The 11,283-nt window shown below is 34.3% G+C and overlaps 1 protein-coding gene across 1 annotated transcript; it reads left to right on the top strand.

Moving 5' to 3' along the window:
* Window positions 1-1,594: 1,594 nt before the first annotated feature.
* On the top strand, window positions 1,595-6,620 carry LOC143177806 (protein obstructor-E). Its single transcript, XM_076375998.1, has 3 exons — window positions 1,595-1,838; window positions 5,013-5,430; window positions 6,593-6,620. The coding sequence occupies exons 1-3, from the start codon at window positions 1,595-1,597 to the stop codon at window positions 6,618-6,620; spliced, it is 690 nt and encodes a 229-aa protein (XP_076232113.1).
* The last annotated feature ends 4,663 nt before the right edge of the window (window positions 6,621-11,283 follow it).

The raw sequence follows: 11,283 nt of genomic DNA, 5'->3' as shown, positions 1-11,283 counted from the left end.
GATATTAACATTTACGGACACTTTCGAAGTGTTGCGCAAATATAATTTCACAGACCAGCTTGAAATCGTAAGAGTCGTTTCTGATCGATGTTGCAATATTCTATGACTGATTTTCGGTTGATAAAGTGATGTAGAGGTGAGAACCAGTTAAGAGAGCGTACATAATTAAAGGGTAATAAAAAAGAGAATTTGAATGAAAAGTTTCGTTTGGAAGGATATTAAGTATGATTCGTTTGTATAATTGGTTTTGCATTTACAGTTTATAGGTATATTTTATACATACATATTTATGTATAAAGATATTGATTGTACTATAGTACCGAGATGAGCAATTACTCAATATGGTTACATACTGTGATAGATTATAGCTTTTTATACAATTTCCAAGGATGTTATAGAAGTTTTAGGGATATTGTACATATTTTACACGGTATATAGATTCTTTCTCATCTTTAATGATTTTTTAAGAATTTTTAAGATTTTCTGAACTCATAAAGAATTTCATGAAATTCACTAATGTTTTCTAATATTTCCCAAATATGAAATCTTCAAAAAGACTATGTAATTTTCAAACGTGTTTAAGAGCTTCTAAAATAACTTATCATCCCTAAGAATCCCAGAATTCATCAAGACTTTTCAACATTTTCATAATTAAAATATTTCCTATTTTACACTGTATATATTATATCTTCTTTATCATTTTTAACGATTCCTCAGAAATTTTCATGAAATTCACTAAGACATTTTAACATCTCCCAAATATCAAATCCTTAGAAAGTCCACATAATTCCCAAAACTCTTCTATAGTCTTCTAAAAGACCCAAAAAACCCAACTAATTTTCTTTTCAAAATTCTCACCAATTTCCACAAAACCATTCAACTCTATCTCAACCATCCCCAAACTTTCCCAACATTTCCCAAAGTTCCTTAACGTCCCTCAATTTCCGCAAAAACGAACCCAATAAGTCCCACAGCACCAGAAAAATCCACTTTCTTCCTCCCCTCGAAACCCACCCTCCCTCACGCCTCTCCCTGAATCAGTTCCCAATAAATTCATTTCAACCGGAACTAATTCCGCCAGGCGATAGTCACCACGGTAATAAAAGCAAACTAGAGCTCTGGTTAGTCAGGTGGAGGATGAAGGGTGTGTTGGCGCGTACCCGGAAGCACCCAGCAGACAGGAATATATCGGCATCAATAATACGAGCAAGATAGAAACGAAAGGGTGAAAAAAGAATGCAGAATCGAGGCGTAACGCTGGACAGACAGACCGAAAGCCGGTCTCTCGCGAGCGTATCGACACTCCCTGGCGAAGAAAAGCGTCGATCGGAGTGCAAGCGAGAAAGGAGTTTCGGCGAAAGGGGGGCGGGGGGTGGGGGTTGTGAAATGCAAGAAAGGATGCAGTGGTGGTGTGGCGACAGCGCAAATCAGGACCAGTTTCAGGCCTGCACTCACGTTATACCCACGTTGGCTACGTGCTGCGCCCAGGGATCACGCATCAGGGACGAGGAAGAAGAAGAAGAGGAAGAGAGGAGGAAAAGCGAGCTCGCCAGAGGCTGGTGGTACCGAGTTGAGGGTCGTCGAAAAAAGGACCATGTATTTCGTGTTCGCCCTTTTCTTGGTTAGTGCGGTGACCTTGAGCAGGGCACAGTTTCGGTGCCCGGAACCGAAGGGCTTCTTCCCAGACCCGGAGCAGTGCGACCTCTACTACGCCTGCGTGGATGGGAAGCCGGAGGAGAAGCTGTGCAAAGACGGGCTCGTCTTCAGGGACGACAACCCTAAGAAGGAGCTCTGTGATATACCAGCCAACGTGCCCTGCGGGGAGAGGACCCTTCTACGTGAGTTCCCTTCGATTCCACTCGGTCCGAAGTCAACTAGGCGTGGTTCGTTCACTGGGACACTTTTCTTTTTGGGATACCTTCTGTCAAGTTTCACTTCTGAGGTCTTTCGAGCACTTTGAACTGACAACTTCATTTTGCTAGGCTTCAGTTGGGAGAGATTAGGGAGACCTAGGGACATAATGATATGGAGTACTTCATCTAGGGGGGATTGATGGTTCTTCTTTATCATCTTCAAGTTGCTATCTTAAGGCGAATTTAGAATTTTCTAATTAAGACTTAGGATTTAGATTTTTCTAGATTCGCTTTCTAGAATCATTCTAGAAAAATATAAAGGTTGTTGTCATCTGCATTTTATTTAGAGTGAAAAGTCTAAATTTGTCTTTAGTCTTTTTTCTTCATTTTTGTATGTGATGAAACAAAATCGAGTCACATTTTAGGTGGGAATATGGATCTTTTGAAAATGGGTTTTAAGAGTTGTTAACGAGATAGAAAGAGGTTGTTGAACGAAATGGTACTTATGTTATGAATTGAAGTAATTCATAGCTTATAATACTTTATAGTGAATTTTATTTCAGTAAATGCTGGTGTAAAGTTTTGAATGATTTAATGTGAAGGGAAGATTATGAGTAAAAGCTGAATAGATATTTAGAATATGTAAAGATATTTTTCAGGTATACCCAGAGCACAAGGAATATCTAAATGAATCCATAAATGCATAAATTAAAGAGACATTTAATCAAAGATATATTTTTATATATCATATAAGACAGATATATTTTATATTATTTTTATTGTATTTTTATTTCAATACTTTTCTTATTTAATATTAATATCTTTTTTAAACTTTTTCACGCACTGTCCGTGATTCTTTATAATTATCATTCATGACTTTTCAAACATTTATTTTTTTCCTATCTGCGTTAATACTCAATTTTTGTATCGAGGATAACTAATAATTTACAAAGGAAAATCCGGTAGCTTTTTCCTAGTAACTTGATTTTAATATGCTCTATGATACTTTTAGTATCTTTTCTCGAAAACAGTAATGAGAAGTAGTAATTATGGCACATGAAAATAATAACTGTATCATAGTATCTTTTCTCAGTGCATCATGTACAAACTTATAACGCGAAGACGCAATACAGAAAATTGATTAAATCATGTTCAGCAAATAGGCAGCTTCAAAATGTGAAAGCGATAAAAGTTAATTTGAAAATTTCTTTGTAGATTGCAACATCTGATTGTGAGAGTAACGTTTACTGTACTGTATTATTACCTATAAATAACTGATCCGTTACGTTCTACCTGCATGACACTACTTGTTTTTCTAATTTTCAGTCTAAGAGTAATTTATACGCTAATTACCAAAAGCAACAAAATAGTTCATGAATTCACATGGTTCATTGTAATCACACTGTAACAATAATTAACACAAATAAATGACAGATTAAGCACACATACACTAATATCTTTGTTTAAGAAAAGAATTACAATCACTTCTTTAAATAAAAAATTAACTTAAAGTTTACTTGTCTAGTTGCAAGTAAACAATTAACTTTTTCATAGGTATTACATATAGCTACGTTAATTAAGCTCGATAGAGACCCAATTATCAATTAATACCGAATACTTCTCTTATCTAAAATAAGGTCACGCGTACCTAATCCTGCGCAGAAGATTAAACCTCCACATGGGTTGAAATCGTATATCAACATCTTGTTATGCAAATTATTAATTAACCACAGTTCCGATAATATCAATATCAATTACACTCGATTTCGGGAATGAACGCGCCAGATCTAATTTATAGGCACACTTTGCCTGAGGAAACGAGTCGAATTGCGACATGTGACGGTGGAAAGATCGCGCGATACCGAGAACTTTCTGAGGCGAATTTACGAGGCACCAAAGGTGAAAGTGACGTGTACCGATCGCGCACCTAAGAATATTCTGGTCACACAATATTCTATTTTTGAGGAATTCCGATCACGGACGTGAATCCCATTCCAAATGGTCAACACGATAGACTCGTTAACCGCTGGAACGTATCTTTTTTCCCCTACAATTGGGATTCCAGTATCCCTTTGACAGCGCAGCCGCGTCCCTGGATACAAATTCGCGATAAAAAATAACGATTAGATCGGGTTGCGCTGCCGACGATGTGATAAATTGGGGTAAACCGGTTTCTTTGTGGATTCTTGGCTAAATTCGTCCCCAGCCTCTCCTCGATTTTTGTTCACCGCTTTAACTGTTTCATTCGTTGCCATTTTTTTACTGTACGAATAAATCTGCATGATTATCTCTCTTATTTTTGCATAGTCGAAGATTCGGACAAAGGAAATGATTCAAGTTTGATGCTGCTTCGTTGCTGGTTCGTTTATCAGTGAAAGCTAGCGTTCAGGTTCCTTTAAAGCGTTTTGTATCCTTTTTAATTTCAGATGGATTGATTGTTTTTTATAGAATGGACTTGCTAGTAACTTAACTAATAAAAATTGTTAGGAAAAATGGAAATATCTGTGTTATTTAGTTTGTTTGTTTCAATGTTTGTCCTTTTGAGGGGATACGTAGAAGGAAACTCAAATACTGTTGAAGTGATTGTTTTGGTGCTTGTATGCAAAGGAATGCAATGGAATTTTTACTGTTTGAAAAAATTGATGAGCGTGTCTATTGGCGTAATAAAATTGTTTCAAGTGAAATGAGATAAAAATGGATCCTAAGTTATATTTTTTATAATAAATTTCAAATAATAGGAACTTGTAAATTTAAAAACTGATGACTTGCTGTAACTATTAGTCTCTTTAGAAGAATTTTGCACTATCTAATTACTATAGAAATTATAAAATCTTCTTCCATAATTATTACCAAGAAAAAATGATATTTCAACTATCAGAAAATCGAATTTTTATTTTTAACACCTTCTGTACTTATATTCAAAATACTTACATTTTTATCAGCGTTCTATGAATTAATTAAACAAGAAGACTTACTTTGGAGACATGTCTCCCATTATAAGCTCATAATCAATGAACTGTGGTATTCTATATTAATAAGAGAATTATGTTTTTTGTTACGACCCTACAACTCAAAAAAGTAGTCTTAAGATTCTTAACACCAAGTCACGAATTAACAAATTCTAAGTGTCACTAAAATCATCATCTACTCTTTCTTCAGAGGAACCACAGCCCTCCAAAGGATGTCCACGTGCCAATGGCTACTTCAAGCACGAGGACCCAAACGCCTGCGATCGTTTCGTCAACTGCATCGATGGGGTGGCCCAAACACTGCCCTGTCCACCTAGTCTGATTTACGAGGACAAAATGTCTAGCTGCGTGTGGCCAGCAGACGCCAGCAGGTTATGCGAACACGTGAAAAGGGATGTTCTGGATGATGGCTTCGTCTGTCCTGACGGCGACGTGGCTGGACCACTTGGCAGGATCCTGCCGCACCCCACGTACCCTCATCCTGAAGACTGCGCCAAGTTTTACATTTGCAAAAATGGCGTGGTGCCACAAAAGGGACAATGCGAACCTGGCACTGTGTACAGCGAGGACAGCTTCAAGTGTATGGAGCCTGAAAGTGTGCCTGGATGGTGAGTTTGAATGTAAACTACTGTACTATCTAATCATGGAGAAAAGTAATGTCTACTGAAAATATTTTACTGCTGTTTTGTACTACAGCAAAATTCAAATTCAAAATTCAAATTGTTCAAAATTATCCAAAGATGCATGAAACTTAATTTCACATTTTTCTGTTGTTACTGTCTTTCTCCATAGTTGAGCATTATAGACGACTTAGGTTTATACAGGGTGTTTGACAACAGGTGTGAGAAATTTTAAGAAGTGATTCTACATGTTGAAATAGAATGAAATTGCGTTTGAGGCTTCGTTATAGAGTTACTAATTACTGCAAAAATGTCTAAATTAGGGTTTCTCAACGAGGACCATATGATTCCTTAGGGGTCTTGGTACCGAATATCTTTCTTCCAAGATCTTCCAAGAAAAGGAAGATGCGAACAAGAAGAAGAATGGGGATAGCAAAAAAGAAAAGGGAAGAGGGGACTATAGGGGCGATTAATGTTTGGAAGAGAACCACAAGCCAGAAAAGATCGAGGAACCCAGTTCTAAAATTTATGTGAAACGTGTCTGGCTCGAGACTTATTCTACTGCCAATGTGGTCTAGCCTGGCCAGATTCAGCGAAGTCAGAATATGTCCTAAGTTAGACACATTTCAGTTGCTTCCTCAACAATTAATAACTTGGAAATGAATTCTAAAACAGAGTTTCATTTTACTTTAGCACGTAACATCATTTCTTAAAATTTCTAACACCTATCGTCGAACACCCTGGATACTAGCCCATAATTTCTTCACACAGTTCTGGGATTCATGACCAACATTAACATTTTCATAATATCATCAAGTTAGGGTGAACCTAGATTACAACATTGTTGGTAGTACTGATATATTTTTAATTATTCTATTGACTCAAAATGAGTTACAACTTCTTAATTATACTTTTAGTTCAGCATTGATGCAATATTTTCCTAAGATTTTGAAAAACTTATTCATTTGTCAATTTCTGTCACACATTTGATAAAGATTGTACACTTTTTACAGAGAACAGTTCAGCTATATAATACTGTCCAATTTCGTAAGAATAATTAAATTTATAAAGACACACACTAACTAATTCACGTTCTAACAAATAGAATCTTAGGATGAACACTGACTGTTTTGTTTTTTTCTTGTTACAGTGAAGATTACTACAAGAACAAGAACTAAATAAAGACAAGGTGCCAGTTACTCAGCGATACATCTCTGTAACGCTTAATCTCTTCTTTTTTACACTTAGGAACAATAAACTCGTGATAGACTTACATAAATGAGTGGCCTTTGCATAAACTTCCCATGATAATTATACCTTTCTCCTTATGTAAACGGATTACGCTCTGAAAATTTATAGCGTCGATAACTTTGTTGTGGCTTGCTGCGCTGAATGGAAAAATCTGAATTAGTAACCACAGTTCAGTACACTGGAAAGAAATTTGCAGCAGCGGTAGCTGAGGAATTCCATGGAAATTCTTTCCTCGTAGGTACATAAATTTATCAATGACACTCGACACTCTACTTCTTAATCAAAATTTACGAAATTTATTTTTTTGAAAATCTACAAAATTGTTTTTTCTTGATTCTCTTCTTTTTTCTTTTACTCACTGTACTTCAAGTTTTCACTTTGTATGCTACTTGTATTTCATTTTTCGTGTATCATTGACATCTATCTTGGTAACTCAAAATAATTTATGCAATGTAAACGATAACTTAATAAACAGTATCTATTAATAATGCATTTACTGTTTTGGAAAGTTAGATATTGTAAAATATGTAAATATGAGATCTATTTGAATTGTGAATGAGTCATCATGAATCACTTCGAACGAAGGTGTCGTTGAATGGAGAACAATAACGATTCATAATGACAATTTTTGTAAATTGATCTCGTTTGAATACAATAACCAGCGTACAATGATTCGTCGAGCTAGCAGACAATTTCACTCAATTCGCCTGATTGCAACCTTTCTCTTTACGTAATTTACGATGTGCTCGCTGAAACGTGCTCTCGCGACCCTGTCAGATTATTTGTGCTGCTGTTGGATTCATCTGACTGTTCTTTGATTTATTGTCTTACAATTTTTGTCACTTATCTGATATTTTTTATTACCAGTGAAAATTTTGTATTGTTTAAAACCTTGAGTCTCTTCATTTTAGAGTATTTGTAATATAATTTTTTAAAGGATAAACAATAATGTTTTAAAGTGAAAATACAGGAGATAAATTAAAAAGTATTATAAAGGAATTTTTTAAACTAACAGGAATGACAGAAAGGTAGATTCCTCCATGGTTTTCTTGTAAACAATTCTCTTTGGTTTCTACTCACGTCACTCAAATCCGGTTTTGTATCGTATTAATGACTTCATTAATTAGAGATCCTCTTACCTCTAACAACTCTTTCAGTGGTAAGTATCAACTCAAGGGTAAAATGAATTTTAAGGGAATTCAAAGTAGGAAATAAATAAATTAATTATGTATCTATCTACTTTACACTATTATAGTAGTTAGAAAGCAACATTGATCAGCATTAATAGTTATATATACTTTTAGTGAAGATTAAAAAAGACTTCAACACATAATACAAAAAGCTACAAATTACAAATTAACTAATTGAAAGTTCATTTAAAAGTTAACGTTTCCGTAAAATTAAAAATTCTTGATTAATAAAATTCCTGAGATGATCAAAAAAAGAATTTCTGTTTGCAAAAGTATTTAATTACAACATTATGAAGCATACTTCAGCTAGAATTTACTCAAAAATGTGTTGGTCAAAATGGCTCGAGGGTAAATTTATAAACTGGATTGTACACTATACAATTAAACGAAAATTGAAGATTTTTTACTTAGTACTATGGTCTCTATATTGAGAGATAAACGTAATTTTATTTTATGCAAATTTCTGATTATTTCTGGCTTTTGAGAGTTATAAAGCTCAAAGAAAGATTAAGCATTCGAAGACCCAAACTTTTTAACATTCTATCAAGAGAACGAAATGATCAAATCCATCGATCAAGGAGAGACATGACCGTGACGTATTTATTTTGTTCATCGACAATGCTGATATCGCGAGTACTGAGATCGCGGATTGGTATTCGCCTGCTTTCACTATCCATGTTGGGAGATCTGGTTCCCCCTTCGGCCACGAAGTAGCAATGAGTATTGCGTAAGGACAGTTAAGGTCCTGGACAGGCAACCTGTGCCTCATACATGTACCATATCGAAATGTATTCAGGTGAACACTTGTCCTGATATGTTTTTAGCATGTGACCTGGTGACATTAATTCAATTAAAAGGGACACTCACTTCAAAATTACTGAAACATCGATTTCTTCTTATTACTTTTAATTTTTTAGGAATGCTATAATTTGAGAAATAGTTCGATCAAAATTTAGATTGAAATTCAATGAACTTATGATTTTGGAAATGTTTGGAGCGACCTGGAGTCATTAAAAATTGCTTATGTAGACATTTTAAACAAGTGCATACCTTTTAATTGATCGACTTGAAATCAACTGACTCGATTGTCTGATCCAAAGTTAGTAGATATAAATGCGATTTTATCTTTTTATCATAATATAAAAACGATAAAAATGAATCCTGTCTCCCTTTAAAGTCCAACTTAGGTTTATTTTTAAATTAAATTTCATTAACTTTGTACAGACAGAAAGCCTTTTAAGTCAAGTTTAGGTCAGTAACATTAATCATTTTAAATCTTACACGTCATTCAGGACTCCAGAGTTCCTTTAACGTAACAAAAAAGAGTTGAAAAATGTTCAACATAAAAGATGTAAGATTGCTTTCATATAACAGTTACATATCTCTAGAACTCGCTTCAATAATGATTTGAGTAGGCATGTAATTATGTAAATGACGATTATCTAAGTAATTGTGGTCTGAAGAATTTACCTGAACACATCAGCTAGCCAATAAGTTCGAAAGGCGCATGAAAATGTTAACAAGAAGGAAACGCTTACCCACATTATAAAACATCATTTACCGGTTTTGCACGTAATGAAGAAGCATCATCGGGAATCTCATTTTCACGGACTTTAATCAGTTACGTCTACGAAGTGGTTTTGATGAACTATGATGAGAAAAATATTTTTTTTTGTCTCGTTATGTAATTCCCCTGCTACCATTCTAGAGAAGGCAACGAATCGTAAACTTTTCCAGTTTCCAAAATGTCAAGAAAGTTGCGCGACGAGAGGATTCTTCTCGTGATTGTGTTTACCAAGTTGCGCAAGTATTTTACAAGAAGTTACTTTTATAAATGTCAACGTATAAATCATTATCATTACGCATAAGTTAATTCATAAAGCATTAAGAAGTATTAAATAGTAATTTATGTCACTGAAAGTCGAAAAATCAATGTTTAAATTATGTTTTGACTTAAATAAATTTATTATTATTCGATAAAGTTTTGTATTTTACTGAATATAATTAGTTTCCTTGTTATTTTTCAGATTTCTTGAAATAAATAATATACACTATTGTATTTTGAAAATGAAATAGCAATAAGATAAAATATTGTCTTTTTTCGCAATAATGTACTAAATAATGTGATTTTAAGTAAGTTTAAGTTAGTTTATGAAGAAATTAATATTTCACGAACTTCCTAACTACTTTTCAAGCACTTTATGTAATATTACTACGTAATATGAAAAAGATGCTTCTCAATAAAGTGTTACTGTAAGACATTCTATTTTTAATACTCTAAATAAAAAATACATATTTAGGGATATTACAGATGATTTTTCTTTCCAGAGTATTTAAATTTAAAAATATATTTTTATGGAAGTAAGAGTGTTAATGTCTGTACTAAAAAGATTTTTGGTCTGTTCGTGACTGACACTTTCTACTTATTACGCTTTAAGAAAGCGTTGTTCTTTATAATTTATGGAACTGTAAATTTGATTATATGGATTATTGTTCACATTTACGTAATTAGTAGAATATTTATTAGTACGATGTTAAATTGATATTCAATAGTCAAATGTTCAATCAACAAAAGTTAATTGATATTCTATTACGTTGAGTCAGTATATTTCATCCACTATTAATTTATTGAACATTAAAGATTTTAGACTTCATATTTGTATTGTAAAGTTAAACAAAGTAAGATGTATTGTTATTCTTTATACAATAAATTTTTTGTTATATTTCTTCATAGTGCAATTTTATTTAATAAATCATCATTACCATTATTTAGTTATCGTCTATTCTAACTATCTTCTTTCTTTATCTGTCTAAAATAAAGTTCAAAACCACTTTGAAATGATTAGTATAAAGAATAATTCTAAACTCCATGTTCTATAAAACGACGCGACGGAGTATACTCCAGTTGCAAATCCCATTCCAAATATTGAAGTAGCTTTCTTACATTTTATTTTGCGTTCACCTAAGAACCACCTCAATTTTCTTACAGAATTTAAGTAAAAAGAAGAAATAGTTGACGATTCATTTGACTACCTTAGAATAATCATACACCTAAAATAACTCAAGGGACAAAATTTCAAGAAAACCCAAGTTCAAAGCCCACCCTCCCGTTTCTCCCAGAAAGCAAAATCCTCTCCCCTTTATTCTCGACCTTCAGCCCACTACCTCTCCCCCAACAACTCTCTCGCCCTCAGCCTCTAACCCCCCAACCATCGTCCCGCGATTCGATGTCCCTGATCCAGCGCGAGCAATCTTCATCCAAACATTGCGAGCCCTCGAAAGCGATGCACCGCTCGGCTCTATTCGCCGTTGAACCGAGGCCATACGATCGCGATGAGAAATCGCTGGGACCGATCTGGTGGGGTACCACGAGACCAAGTATCGAGCAAGTGAAGGGAGA

This window comes from Calliopsis andreniformis, chromosome 4, assembly GCF_051401765.1.
Source record: "Calliopsis andreniformis isolate RMS-2024a chromosome 4, iyCalAndr_principal, whole genome shotgun sequence".
NCBI lineage: Eukaryota > Metazoa > Arthropoda > Insecta > Hymenoptera > Andrenidae > Calliopsis > Calliopsis andreniformis.
This window is presented reverse-complemented; position numbering and strand designations above follow the sequence as displayed.